The sequence below is a fragment of the Scardinius erythrophthalmus genome (assembly GCF_964197995.2).
Source record: "Scardinius erythrophthalmus genome assembly, chromosome: 4".
Classification (NCBI taxonomy): domain Eukaryota; kingdom Metazoa; phylum Chordata; class Actinopteri; order Cypriniformes; family Leuciscidae; genus Scardinius; species Scardinius erythrophthalmus.
Genome location: NC_138224.1, coordinates 51,924,462 through 51,939,591, shown reverse-complemented (window position 1 = coordinate 51,939,591; position 15,130 = coordinate 51,924,462). Strand labels below are relative to the sequence as shown.

At 39.4% G+C, this 15,130-nt stretch overlaps 1 protein-coding gene across 4 annotated transcripts in view; it reads left to right on the top strand.

Moving 5' to 3' along the window:
- LOC308689952 (polyglutamylase complex subunit TTLL1-like) overlaps positions 1-14,854 on the top strand; it is a 53,610-nt gene extending 38,756 nt beyond the window's left edge. For 2 of the 4 annotated variants that reach the window (XM_081364087.1, XM_081364089.1), the window contains exon 10: positions 7,393-7,706. In XM_081364087.1, coding sequence (XP_081220213.1) covers positions 7,393-7,516 — 124 coding nt within the window. In that variant the 3' untranslated portion in view covers positions 7,517-7,706. Of the gene's footprint in view, positions 1-7,392; positions 7,709-14,505 lie in introns of those variants that run through there. The other 2 variants (XM_081364088.1, XM_081364086.1) reach the window with 2 other exon arrangements.
- The last annotated feature ends 276 nt before the right edge of the window (positions 14,855-15,130 follow it).

Here is a 15,130-nt window from a genome sequence, read left to right as displayed (position 1 = left end):
TGGCAAGTTTCCAGTCCCGCTTGTGTGCTACAGAGACACTCGCGGGCGATAACTTTGCTGCGCTGGCTGCGGCCGAAACGACTATAAAAACTCTGAAAGAGCAAAACGCGACACTTCTGGATCGAGTCGACGACTTGGAAAACCGGTCGCGGAGAGCAAATCTCAGGATCTTAAACGTCCCGGAGAACAGCGAGAAAGGCCAATCCACAATCAAGTTCGTGTCCGAGATGTTAATGGAAGTCATGGGTCCCGAAGTTTTTGAAAAACCTCCTGAATTGGAACGAGCACATCGATCTTTGGGGCCAAAACCACAGGAAGGTCGGCATCCTCGCCCACTGGTTGTGTGTTTTCACAGATTCCAGGAGAAGGAAAAAGCGCTAAGATGGGCCAGACAACATGAGGCAAAGTATAAGGACTCTACTTTGAGGATCTATCCTGACATCTCCGCCGATCTCGTCAGAAAACGCGCCGCTTTTAAAAACGTCAAACAGTTGCTGTATCAGAAGGATGTACGATTCCAGTTGCTTCATCCAGCACGACTACGAGTTCGTTTTGAGGACGAAACACTGCTTTTCAATACGCCTGAAGAAGCTCAGCAGTTCTACGAACAGCGGATTGCCAGACGTGAATAAACCTTGATATTATGGCAGCAATATTAAGAATTACAGAAGAGACATTTTGACTAGGTAGGCCTAAAAACACTACAAAGACTGGAAAACTTACATCTCAGCACAATCTTTCTAAGTGCACTTTTTGTTTTAGGGTGGTCTGTGTTCTGCGTTGACAATTGCAATGCCCTATTTTCACAATTCATTTATTAGGCCTAGGTCATAGATCCTACATTTGATATCAGGTGATAGGTCTGTTTTAGGTCTATTACATAATGCACTTTATTTAGCTGTGCTAGTTAACAGATTATTCAGTAGCCTAGTAGTAATGATGACGAACAACTTTACAGTTGATTGGCCCGGAATGTAGTAAATTGTATATATTATTCTTCATTTGTTTATTTTTATTTATTTTTGAAGAAGTTTTATTTATATAGCATTTATTTATTTATTTTTGGTTACATTCACACTTTTTGTTAATCATTACGGCACTGTGTCTTGTAATGGTACCTGTGGTCCGCTTATACATCTTATACATCACCTTAATTTTACATTTTATGCTTACGTTTTTCTGGTTTCATTATGTCGGGAGCTCTGGGATATAACGGAAAAGGATATGGACTTGGATCATCGGGAGTTGAAAGATAGTTGTGAGCTGCGGTTTGTCTTTGTTCAACAGACAAATCTAGAATGTATTATAGTTTGGTTGGGTTTGTCAAAATGTACCATTTGCTGGGGGGGGGGGGTTTCCCTTTTTTTTTTTTTTTTTTCTGCATTTTCTATGGGACGTCAGCCACAGACAGAAGATACATCTTTATGGGGGTATACGATATTTGGGCACACAGACAACTATCGATAAAGAATGGTAGACACTGGTAATAAAGGTACAAGTACTGGAGGGTCAGCTGTGCGGTTTGTTAGTTGGAACGTTAGAGGTTTAAACGGACCAGTAAAAAGAACTCGCATATTTACGCATTTGAAGAGATTAAATACAGAAATAGCCTTTTTACAGGAAACGCACCTACGTACTGAAGATCATAACCAACTGAGGAAAACTTGGGTCGGCCAGGTCTACCACTCCAGTTTTAACCATAGGGCTAGGGGTGCAGCAATCATTATTCACAAAAGAATACAGTTTACTGCATCTGGAACGATTTCAGATCCCCAAGGTCGGTACATTATTGTATCAGGTCATCTCTTCAATATTCCAGTAGTCTTGGTCAGTGTTTACGCACCCAATTGGGATGATGTTAACTTTGTTAAAAAAATATTTTCCTTGTTACCGGATTTAAACACTCACCATCTTATATTCGGTGGAGATATGAATTGTGTGATGGATACAACTATGGATCGTTCCAACCCTAAAACGGTACCCCTGTTAAAAATGTCTCAGACTCTCGCTGGTTATATGACGCAAATTGGCTGTGTGGATCCATGGAGGTTTTTATTTCCTGATAAAAAAGAATTCTCTTGCTTTTCACATGTCCACCAGACTTATTCAAGGATAGACTATTTCTTTACTGATAAAAGGCTTATCCCCTCAATAAAAAAGGTAGAATACTCTGCTATTGTTGAATCAGACCATGCCCCCGTCATTCTTGATATTTGTTTTTCTTATAATTACTCATCGCAGCCTATGTGGAGACTGAACACTACTTTAATTTCAGATGCAACCTTTTGCCAATTCATATCTAGCGCGATTGACAACTTTCTACTAACGAATAAAACGGACTCTATATCACCATCATTATTATGGGAGACATTCAAGGTTGTAATAAGGGGTGAAATAATATCGTACTCTGCCTCACGTAATAAAGTAAAGAAACAAACACAGGAAAAACTTATTGAATCTATACAGAAAATTGATCACCAATATGCTATGGCTCCAACACCAGAACTACATAGAGAAAAACTGAGCCTTAAGACAAGATATGATTTACTATCGACAGAAAAAACAGAGCGTGATCTGGTTTTTGCCCGTGCTAGGTTTTATGAACATGGAGAAAAGGCAGGTCGTCTTCTCGTCCAACAGTTAAAGATTAAATCAGCATCCCAGCTTATTCCCAAGATTAGGAAAACATGTCAAGAAATTACAGTGGATCCTCAAGAAATTAATTCTACTTTTCAAAAATTTTATTCAGATTTGTATACTTCCGAATTTCCACATGATGACACTCTTATGTCAACATTCCTGGCTAATGTAAACTTACCCTCAGTCAAACAAGATCAAAAGAGTAATCTGGATAAACCTTTACAACTTCAAGAGATAGAAGATTCAATCAAAGCTATGCAGAGCGGTAAAGCCCCGGGACCAGACGGATTTCCCGTCGAGTTCTATAAGAAATTTTCTTCAAAATTGTCTCCCTTACTTCTCAGTATGTTCAATAATTCTCTCGAACAGTCGACATTGCCATCAAGTCTTACACAGGCCCATATCACAGTTCTCCTGAAGCCAGATAAAGACCCCCTGGATTGTAGTTCCTATAGACCGATTTCCTTATTAAATGTGGATGTAAAAATTTTATCTAAAGTATTAGCCTCTAGAGTAGAGCATATAATTCCTGATGTTATTTCACAAGACCAGACGGGCTTCATTAAGGGGCGCCACTCCTTCATTAATATTCGAAAACTTCTTAATGTTGTGCATTCCTCTGCGTCGGAGAGTAGTCCTGAAGTGATTATTTCTCTGGACGCAGAGAAAGCATTTGATAGAGTTGAGTGGAACTATCTATTTGCTGTATTAGACAAATTTGGATTCGGCTCAAAATTCACTTCCTGGATTCGCCTGCTTTATCATCAACCAAAGGCAGCCGTAATCACAAATAAAATACGCTCACAATATTTCTCTCTGTCTAGAGGTACACGGCAAGGTTGTCCCCTTAGCCCTTTGCTATTTATTTTGGCTATAGAGCCACTATCATCAGTACTCAGAACCTCACAGTCTATTTGTGGTATTAAAAGAATGAATGTCGAGTATAAAGTTTCTTTATATGCTGACGATTTATTATTATATATAACTAACCCGCTGTCATGTGCCTCTCAGATTGTGAAAATATTTAAAGACTACGGGTTCTTTTCAGGTTATAAACTAAACTTTTCTAAAAGTATATGCTTCCCTATAAACCATATGGCAGATCAGATTATGGATACAGACTTGCCCTTTTGCATATCAAAATCAGGATTTAAATACTTAGGAATTAATATTACTCGTTCATACACTGATCTGTTTAAAGTAAATTACAGTCCCATACTTAAAAAACTTGAATCTGACTTCCAACGATGGAGTGTTATATATATGTCTCTAGCTGGTAAAATCAATTGTGTTAAAATGAATGTGTTACCCAGATTATTATATTTGTTTCAGAGTCTTCCAATTTTTCTGCCAAAGTCCTTTTTTCAGTCAACTAATAGATTGCTGTCTTCCTTTATTTGGGGTGGCAAAAAACCAAGAATACGTAGAGAGCTTCTTGAGAGACCAAAAAAAGATGGAGGATTGGCTCTCCCGAATTTGTTAAATTACTATTGGGCAGCAAATTTACAAAAAGTTGTTTATTGGTTTCAGTCTCCACATACGGACTGGTGTGCAGCGGAAGCTAAATCATGCCAGTCAACATCACTTGCCGTGCTAATTACAATGAAGTCACCATTCTCACCATCGCAGTTTTCCTCAAGTCCAGTTGTAATTTCGACTCTCAAAATATATAACCAGTTCAGACAAGCATTTCAACTCACAGATTTTTCCTTGGAAAACCCCATATGTAATAATCATCTTTTCCCGGCTTCCAAGCTAGACTCTACTTTCAAGCAATGGCAACACCTAGGCCTAGTTAAATATAGTGACTTTTTTATTGATAATACTTTTGCTAGTTACAATGATCTTGTTAAAAAATTTAGTCTTCAAAACTCAGATTTTTTTCGATTTCTTCAGGTTCGTCACTTTATCCAAGCCCACTGCTCTGTGTTTCCACAATTGCCCTCTGAGTCACGTTTAGATTTAGTTCTGAGGGTCCCTTCACACCTTAAGGGATTTATTTCAAAAATATACAACCTGATCATGTCGTTCCAAAATGTATCAATAGAAAAGATCAAAACAGAATGGATAGGAGAGTTAGGAATCGACATATCTGAAGACACCTGGGATAGAGCTGTTGATCGAGTAAATGGGACTTCATCTTGTGCAAGACTCAATCTGATTCAGATGAAAGTTCTCTACCGTATTCATTACAGTAAAACAAAATTGGCTAAACTGTACCCAAATATAGATGAAACGTGTGACCGCTGCAAGGCATCAAAGGGAGATCTAACCCATATGTTTTGGTCATGTCCTAAACTGAGACAATTTTGGTTTTCAGTCTTTGAGGTTTTAAACTCAGCTTTTAAATTAAAAATTCACCCTAACCCAATAATGGCTCTGTTTGGAGTCAGAGGTGACGACTTCCAAATAGATAAAAATAAAGAGAATGCCCTGGCTTTTGCCACATTAATAGCTAGAAAAAGAATTCTCCTAGAGTGGAAATCACACAATCCACCTAATATGTCATCATGGCTTGGTGATCTAATGATGTTTCTAAAAACTGAAAAAATTAAATATTTTCTCAGGGGATCAACCAGAACATTTTACAAAACATGGGACCCTTTAATAAACTATTTTGAGAAGAATATACTCCTCACTCTTTAAAGTAATTTGAGGACCCCCCTCCCCTCCTTCCTTCCTTTATTTTAGTCTTTTTTTATTTATTTTTTTTATTATTATTATTATTATTATTTTTTTTTTTCTAGCATCTGGGGTGTTGTGTTGGGATGGGAATCTGTAGGTGAAAATGTTGAAAAAAGCAAAGCCTTTAATAGTGTTTGTCACTGAATACTTTCAATGTACCTTGTTCTGATAAAAAAAAAAAAAAAAAAAAAAAAAAACGGTCAAATTTAACATATACTCAAAGATTAACTTTCGTTGTGGTTGAAAATGAAGAAAAGTAACGTTAATTAACTTACCACTTACCAGGCCATGCCTGAAGAGACTGCAGCAGCAGAGACGAAGGTCGCTGGCTCTGGGTATGCGGGAAAAGCCGGCACATAGTATGCAGGCTGCACTTCACTTGTCCAAACAGATAACCGGACGATGGGAGGGAGAAGTGCCACTTACTGCTGTTATTTGGGTGGTCATTTGGCCATTTAGACTCCCAAATATATATTAAACATTATTGATAGTTCGGATTATGGCATAATCAAGGTTTTCAAAGACCAGGAGAGACTCCACCTTATGTGGCAGCTCCGGACCGGGTTTTTATGCTGGCCCACCGTGGCGTGATTATGCTGTTTCTGAAAGTAAGTTCTTAATATTAATTGCATTTATTTTAATTAATATGCATGTTCAGTTTGGATGTGGCTCTTATAACCAGAGTTTTGCAGTGTTAGATCTGTTTTTATAGTAGTAGCCTATTTCTTATATTATGTGTGGAGTTATTCATCTATCTGTGATATTCTGACATGACATGACTAAAACAAGGCATATTTAAATTCACTACCAATCTGCAAGTTCTTTTTATTTATCATTTTTTAAATACATGTGTGTTTATGTAAGCTTTTAAAAAGAAGAGTCCAGATATTCCCAGGCTATTAATGATGTTGTCCTTTAAGTTTAATAAACTAACATTATCTTATCCAGCTGATTAATTTCAATTAATTGAGCAACTGATTCTCTTCCAAGTGAACAGGATACTTAATCAGCAGTAGCAAATTGGTGATGTTATTATTTTACTCTGGTTACGTGGAATATGTTAATTACAGTAGGCTAATTCTAAACTAGCTTAAAAAGTTGGTGTGTATGAAAACGTTTTTTATTTTTTTATTATTGAAACCAATGACTCGAATCATACAACAATCATCACAACAGCATGTACAACAAGAACTCTTCACAGCATATATATCACATAAATTTTAAATTAACAAGTCATAAATAAAGAACAACAATCATAAATTCTTTATATTGTGAAAACGTACAATATGAGGACCCGTTGATTGCGTCATCAATGTGTGTTAAAAGTGTGTTAAACTTCCAGATCTGACCACTAGTTGGCGTATCCGCAAACGAGCAAAAACCATAAACACACTTAAACACTTCATGTCATAAAATTGTGATGTTTCAGGACTTTGGAGATTTTTGGTTTAGAGGCATTCTAGGAGCATCTACAACTGTTTAGTGAGCGTGGAAAAATGAGGACCCCCAAAATGTCCTCATTTTTCCGAGTGTCCTCATATTGCTGGTGTGTTATCATAAAAATGTCCTCAGTTGTCATGAAAACAAGAGCACACACACACACACACACACACACACACACACACACACACACACACACACCTCTCTGGGAGCACAGTGAACACAGACTCTGTACACACACACACACACACACACACACACACACACACACACCTCTCTCTGAGAGCACAGTGAACACAGTCTCTGCTCTCTCGGCTGCCATCTCTGCCTGTGCCGGCCTCTCTCTACAGCCAGTCAGTGGTCACTCTCTCTCTCTCTCTCTCTCTCTCTCACACACACACACACACACACACACACACACACACACACACACACACACACACACACACACACACACACCTCTCTCTACAGCCAGACAGTGGTCACTCAGCCTGTACTTGGTCAGGGTCTTTCTCACTTTATGCTCTTTCACACAGCTCAGGTATTCTGCTGGTGTATATGTCACTCTCTCTCTCTCTCTCTCACACTCTCTCTCTCTCACTCTCTCTCTCTCTCTCTCTCTCTCAGATATGACGAGGAGCAGGCCCTGAGCGAGAGCGCTGACCTCAGGAGCCGGTCGGGTCAGTCGCTGGGGTCAAAGGGCAGCAGGTCCGGCAGCGTGAGGCCACCGTTCCCCGCCACCTGGAAGTGAGACTGTCCACATGAGGCCTTCACTGAAGACACTGCAGGAAACTCTGTGTGTGTGTGTGTGTGTGTGTGTGTTTGAGTGATTATGATTACGAGAATGAGTGAGAGTGTGTGTGTGTGTGTTATATATCTAAGCTCACTCGTGTACCCGTTGCAGATGGATCTTAGCACTATTAAACACGTGAGTTTGAGTGAGTGTGTGTGTGAGTCTGAGTGTGTGTGCGAGTGTATGAGTATGAGTGAGTGAGGTTGAGTGTGTGTACGAGTCTTGAGTGTGTGTATGAGTCTTGAGTGTGTGTATGAGTCTTTTTTTTTTTTTTTTTTCAACTTTATTTTGAATTTTTCCACATAAACAGAGTACATCACACAGTTACAGATATCATTGGAATATCACATATATGTAATTAATTCCATCCCTCTTGTTCATCGAAAGGACCATACAGCAAACGGGGACAGAATAAGGTTAATTCTAAGTTAAGCAATAATCAAAAGAAAATATACAGTTATGGATCTGTCATATGATGCAAATTACTTCCAAACAGCATTCAGCATGAGAGAATAAAACACTGACAAAAGTGTAAACAGTAAACAAGAACAGCAACATAAATTATAATAATAATAATAAAATAAAATAATAATAATAATAATAATAATAAAAAAAAAAATAAAAAAAAAATAAGGGACCATATAAAGCTTGGTCATCCAAAGACACATTCAGATTAATATCACATGGAAGATTCTTTACTGCCAAAAGAGATATAGACAGGTGTTTAAAACCATTTCACTTTCCTACACAATCTAGGAAAGGACCCCAAATTTTATAGAAGTTGTCAGAAGATCCCTTCATTGTATGCATGATTTTTTCTAGTTTGATGAAATGAAAGATATCATTAATCCATGAAGAATGAGTAGGAGGTGTAGGTGATTTCCAATTTATTAGAATTAAGCGTCTTGCCAGAAGAGTGACAAAAGCTACAAAATCAGCCTTATATTTAGGCATGTCAAGTGAAAGAGAGAGAGTACCAAATAAAGCTGTGACAGGCAAAGGTTTAACATAAATTCCAAGAACTTCAGATAATGTTTTAAAGATCAGAGACCAATATATTTGTAGAGATGGACAAGACCAAAACATATGCGCAGTAGATGCGGGGGCTTGATGACAGCGATCACACAGGGGATCTACCTCAGAATATATTTTAGAAAGTCTAACTTTGGTCCAGTGGGTACGGTGAAGGATTTTACACTGCATCAAACCCTGTCTGGCGCAGAAGGATGAGGAGTGCACACAACGTAGAATCTTTTCCCATTGTTCTTCTGGAATATTTTCTCCTATGTCCTCCTCCCACTGAGATTTAATAGATGCAAGTGAGTTTTCACGTAAGGAGCAGATTGCTTCATAAAAATGTGAAATCATACCCTTCATAACATGAATAGGTTTGAGGAAGAAGTCAATGGGAGTGGCACTAGGGAGATTAGGAAACTGAGGGTGCGTGTCCCGAACAAAACTACGGACCTGCAAATATCTAAAAAAATTGTGTTTGGGCCAGGCACGGCGTTATGGGTGGGCCTGACGGGCCTAGGCCCACCCACTTTTCAACAGGCCCACCCAAAACTTTTCTTTAAAAAAAAAAACGTTCTAATTTTGTCAAGAACTATAAAAATCGTCAATAAGCTAATTTGTGCTAAAATAGTCTAAATGTTTAGTTTTAAAAACAAATTTAAGAAGCTGGTTACGTCTATTTTGATGTTTCTGCGCAAATTCAGCAGACAGTGGTTCGGGTTTTCTCTTTTTCTATAATAGATAGATAGCCTATATTTCTCAAATCTGTGAGGCACAAGCTGAGTTTCGGCGCCCTTCAGTTCACGTGCAATGCGATCATGCCGGCGCCTTATTACATTGTCTGCTATATATTTTCTTCTTATTTTAAATACAGGCAAATGGTTGACAAAACATTGATCAAAATTAAGATACAATTTATACAAAACGAAAGTCTTTTAAAAAGAGTCTTTCTACAAAACAAAACTCATTGAAGTGGTCAAAATCATGTCTTACATGTCATGTCTCCAGACATATTTGCGCATCTCATGATGTATCATATCTTTCTCGGCGACCAGCGCCGTTGCTAGGAGGGCGCCAGCGCATCTGCCTCGAGAGTGGATGATAGCCCTGAAGACGCCTAGCAATGGTATACCTTTAGTGGTAGTATACCTTTAGTTAAGTTATAGTCAAGAGTCATAGCGCACTAAGAGACAACGCCAGGTATGATGCGTAATGGAGATTACAAAGCGCTCTTCTTTGGTCAGAACCATGGAGAGCGATCGCGGATAGGTCCGTCCTATGCACTGACACTTTTTACAATGCAACAAAACATTTAAAGAGCATTAAGTTATTAAAATCTGTATTATACGCACAGATAATATTAGTCAGTAATTTTTATTAGGTTAAACAGTGATTGGATAACGTTTTTAATTTAACGTTTTTAATTTAAGGCCCACCCACAATTGGTCTGGCCCATCCAAAACTGAAATCCTGGCGCCGTGCCTGGTTTGGGCAATGCAAATTCTTTCTGTAATTGCTGGAAAGACGCAAATACATTATCTATATACAAATCCTTAAATGTTAAAATACCCAATACCGACCACTGAGAGAAAGCCCTATCCATTAATGATGGTAAGAAAACAAAATTTGCTGCTATAGGTGCAGAAATAGAAGAGGTTTGTAAACCAAAATGGTGTCTGAATTGCCTCCAGATTTTTAGTGTAGTTTTAACGATAATATTTTTGGTGTAGGGAGAAGATGAGCTCTCGCTCTTGCTTAGATTTAATTTATAACCAGAAATTGAACCAAAGGACTTTAAGACATCAAGCGCTGTAGGTATTGACCTATCCAAATCTGAAACGTAGAGAAGAAGATCATCCGCATACAAAGACACCTTTTGTTCTGTACCCATTCTTTTTATGCCCACTATAGAAGAATCAGATCGCAGTGCAATAGAGAGGGGCTCAATAGCAATGGCAAAGAGAAGCGGACTCAGAGGGCATCCCTGGCGAGTTGACCGGTGGAGGGGAAAATATCCTGAGCGAGTATTATTGGTCCTGACAGAAGCTTGTGGGCCAGAATACAGTAACCTCACCCAAGAAATAAATTTGCGACCGAAACCAAATTTTTCTAAAGTGTAAAACAGATACCTCCACTCCACCCGGTCAAATGCTTTCTCTGCATCTAATGAAATTACAGCCTCTGGGACAGCAGAAGAAGAGGGATTATATACAATATTAAACAGTTTCCTAATATTAAAAAATGAGTGTCTATTTTTAATAAACCCAGTCTGATCCGGAGAGATAATGGATGGTAAGATAGACTCTAAACGTACTGCCAACAACTTTGATAAGAGTTTAAAGTCAACATTAAGAAGACTGATCGGGCGGTAAGAAGTGCAACGTAAGGGATCTTTATTCTTCTTAAATATCAAACAGATAGAAGCCTGATTAAGTGTTTGAGGGAGCTTGAGTGAGTCAAATGATTCAAAATACATGTCAATCATCATAGGGGCCAATTTGTCTAAATTTTTTTTATAAAACTCTACTGGATACCCATCCGGCCCTGGACATTTACCATTTTGCATAGAGCTAACAGCTCGATTGAGTTCTTCTATAGTGATAGGTTCTTCCAAATGGGCAGCAGAATCGACAGTGGGTGTGCTCAATTTACTAAAAAAGACATCAAAAGCAAGGGGGTTATCAGTTTGTTCAGATGTATATAGGGAAATAAAATATTCTTTAAAATGATCATTAATTAGTTGGGGGTTAGTTGTTACCCCTGAAGAAGTTCGAATCTGAGGGATGAGATGCGAGGATGAATCCTGTCTTAATTGATGGGCCAGCAGCTTACTTGCCTTATCACCCTCTTCATAGTACTTGTATCTTGATCTAAGTATTAAATTCTCTGCATAGCATGATGAAAGAATGTCAAATTCTGCCTGTAGAGCAAGACGCTCCCTGTATGTATCTGGGGATGCAGAAACTGCATAAATATTATCTAAATGGCCGATTTTCTGAACAATCTCTGATAGTTTACGTTTCTTCATTTTTTCCCTATATGCAGTGTATGAGATGATTTCCCCTCTTAAGTATGCCTTCATAGTTTCCCAAAGGAGGGATGCTGAAACATCTGAAGATTTGTTTGTTAATATAAACAAATCTATCTGATTAGACACAAATTCCACAAAATGCTCATCTGACAACAAACGGGTATTTAAACGCCACGGTGGCCGTGTGCCCTCAAGTTCCTTAACACAAATCTTCATACTAACCGGGGCATGGTCTGAAATGACAATAGCATTGTATGAGCATAACTCAACTGAAGAAATTAACCTGTTATCTATCAAAAAAAAATCAATCCGAGTAAAAGTATGATGAACCTGAGAAAAGAAAGAGTATTCTTTCCCAGACGGGTTAAAAAAACGCCAAGGATCTGAGACCTTAAACTCCTCCATAAAAGACTGAATCACCTTGGCAGACTTTGATGGTGTATTATGTCTAACAGAGGAGCGGTCAAGTTTGGGATTAATCCAGCAATTAAAATCACCTCCCAAAATAAGATGTTGAGAAGAGGTGTCAGGTAGTACAGAGAATAAATGTCTAAAAAAATTATCGTTATCCCAGTTAGGCGCATAGACATTGGCGAGAATAACTGGAAAGTTACTGATTTTACCCGTGACAATGACAAATCTCCCATTGGGATCTGCTATGACATCGGAGCATACAAAAGGAACTGATCTGTGTATAAGAATTGCAACGCCCCTGGCTTTACCCTGAAAATTGGAGTGAAATACCTGCCCAACCCATCTTCTCCTTAACAATAGGTGGTCGTGAATTTTAAGATGTGTTTCTTGAAGATAAACAATGTGGGCTCCTAAATGTTGGAGGTGATGTACTATCTTGCTACGCTTAACGGGATTGTTCACTCCATTACAGTTCCAACTAACAAATGTGAAACTCCTCCCACTTACATGTTGCGTCATTTTAGGTTGTGTCATACACGATATGGATCAAATTTTGAATGTGAAATAATTCTTTACTGTGAAACTGGCAAAAAAATTGAGCGGAGACCAAGTTAAGAAGAAAAAAGAAAAGAAAAAAAAGATAAAAAAAAAACACAGATGAGAACAGCAATAGAACCCCTTTTCGAACCACCCCCCACCCACCCCGGCAGAAGCATCTCCCCAAATGAGACACATGCACTTTACCTTTTGAACACTCGGACAACTACAATTAACTATGCCGCCTGGGAGAGAGTGCAATGATAATTAAAAAATTAAACACAAAAAACTGTAAAAACAGAGGGTTAAACTTCGTCCATAACACCAATGACACATGTGTGTACTAATGTTAAACTAACATAATTATATTAACAGAACCAACAATCGCAGGCAAGTTATCGAGCAGAATGAGTCATATTCTGTCAGTACACACTAACAAAATGTTTAAAGTCAAACTGACTACATACTATTTACCTCAGGTATTTGCAGGTAAGACAGTTTTTTTTATAAAATCCAATGCGACGGCCGGGTCCTCAAACTTGTGTACAGCACCATTTGAGAGAGTGATCCGCAACACGGCAGGAAACAAAAGGCCAAACTTAACCCCGGGGCATGAGTGAAGGAGACGTTTTGAATCCTTGAAAGCAGCTCGTTTCTTTACAACAGCCGTTGTGTAGTCCGCAAAGACAGATATCTTATTCCCATCATGAATCAGAGGAGATAGCTGCGCGGCGCGTCGTAGGATCTCATCACGGGCTTGAAAGTAGTGAACTCTAATGACAAGGGGACGGGGGGGCTCCCCCTTCCTTGGCCTCTCACGCAGTGTGCGATGTGCCCTGTCTAGCAGAGGTTTCTCCTGGAGATGCAGCAAGCTCTGCAAAAGCTGAGAGACGAAGTCAGCTGGCTGAGAACCTTCAACTCCCTCGGGTAATCCGACGAGGCGAATATTGTTCCTTCTGGATCTTCCCTCCAGATCTTCACATTTGGCATCCAGTTGTACCACCTGTTTTTGAAGCGTGGATATAACGGATTGCATTTCAGTTATGCGATCGCTGTGATCAGATGCTGAACGTTCCAGTTCTCTGACAGTGTCAGCGTTAGCGTCCACTTTCTGCTGCAAAGGGCCTAGCCAGTCTTTAACTTCTTGTCTAACTGTGACGATCTCTGACCGCAAATCTGATGACAATGAGTCAATTTTCTTGCATATATCATTTTTGACCGACTCCAACATGCCCTGAATGAGAGTTATGTTTGCAGGTGAACTGTCAGTAGAGTTGATGTTTGCTGAGGCCCCATCAGCATCCTCCGGCGAGTGTGCAGTTTTGCCGCGGCCGCTCTTACCCGCGTCGGTTTTCGCTCGTGATGACGACATATTCGTGACTTACAGTCAATATGAGTGATCCTTTTAATGTTAGTAAACTAGTTTTACAACTTGCATAAAGAAATTATACAAAACTGCGCAAATAAATGAGTAAATGGAACACTTTCTCTCAGAGCAGTGGGGAAACACGTCTTACATCTTTGCTAGAAACAGCACCCCCCCGTGTATGAGTCTTGAGTGTGTGTACGAGTCTTGAGTGTGTGAACGAGTCTTGAGTGTGTGTATGAGTCTTGAGTGTGAGAGTGTGCGTGTGAGTATGAGTATGAGACACACACACATGTGGTTGTTCAGTGTGATCACATGACCTTCGCCCAGGACTGACGCCTGTGTTCAGAGAGTGAGTGTGTGTGTATGAGTGAGTGAGTGGTGACTCTGCAGAGGAGCCTGAGATCACAGACACACTGACGACGCTTGATCTTCTGAAGGAAATGAAGACTTCTATCAGCAACGACACGTTAAAGTGCCCGTACAGACATTCATGATGTCATAAAGATGGATGAATGAGGTCTAATAGATGTATGGCATTCGCTTCATCCTCATCCTCAAGGACTGATTATATCCTGATTTCAGAACAAGTGTTGAGTCCTTCCTACAGACCCGCTCCAGTGGAGACGCTCCTCACCACTGCGAACCACACAAGCAACACAAGAGGGCGCTTCAGCAGTCCACTATTGCACACGAGCCCTCCTGTCCTTCACACGAGCAGCGTTAGATGAGCTCCGTCTCTGAGCCCGCTGTAACACGGGCCGCTTTCCTGACGGGACGGCTTCTCCAACACTGTTCGGGAAAACCCAGTCACACTAGAACACTAGAACAATATATGAATATGGTCCTCAGATAACCTGTATAAGGGAGAACACGGGCTCTCATTTAATCATCTGACACAAACACACACACTCTCCAACACTGACTTTAGGGAATATCTCAGGGTAAGACATCGTCTTGTAAGGCCCGTGAAATTGGTCCAATTGCCGGTTCACCAATAACACAGGGAAGGTTATCACGTGCTCTGTCCTTACCCATGCAAAGTATTTGGTTGGTTAAATTTACAATACATTTAGTTATGTATTCTCTCGTTAATTCATCTGACTCCATAAATGAAAGGTTTTAATAATATCTGTGTCTCACTAAAGGTGAGTGAATATTTGACTATTCCTTTTAGCCATTAAATGTACAATGTCAAGATCAGTTAGAA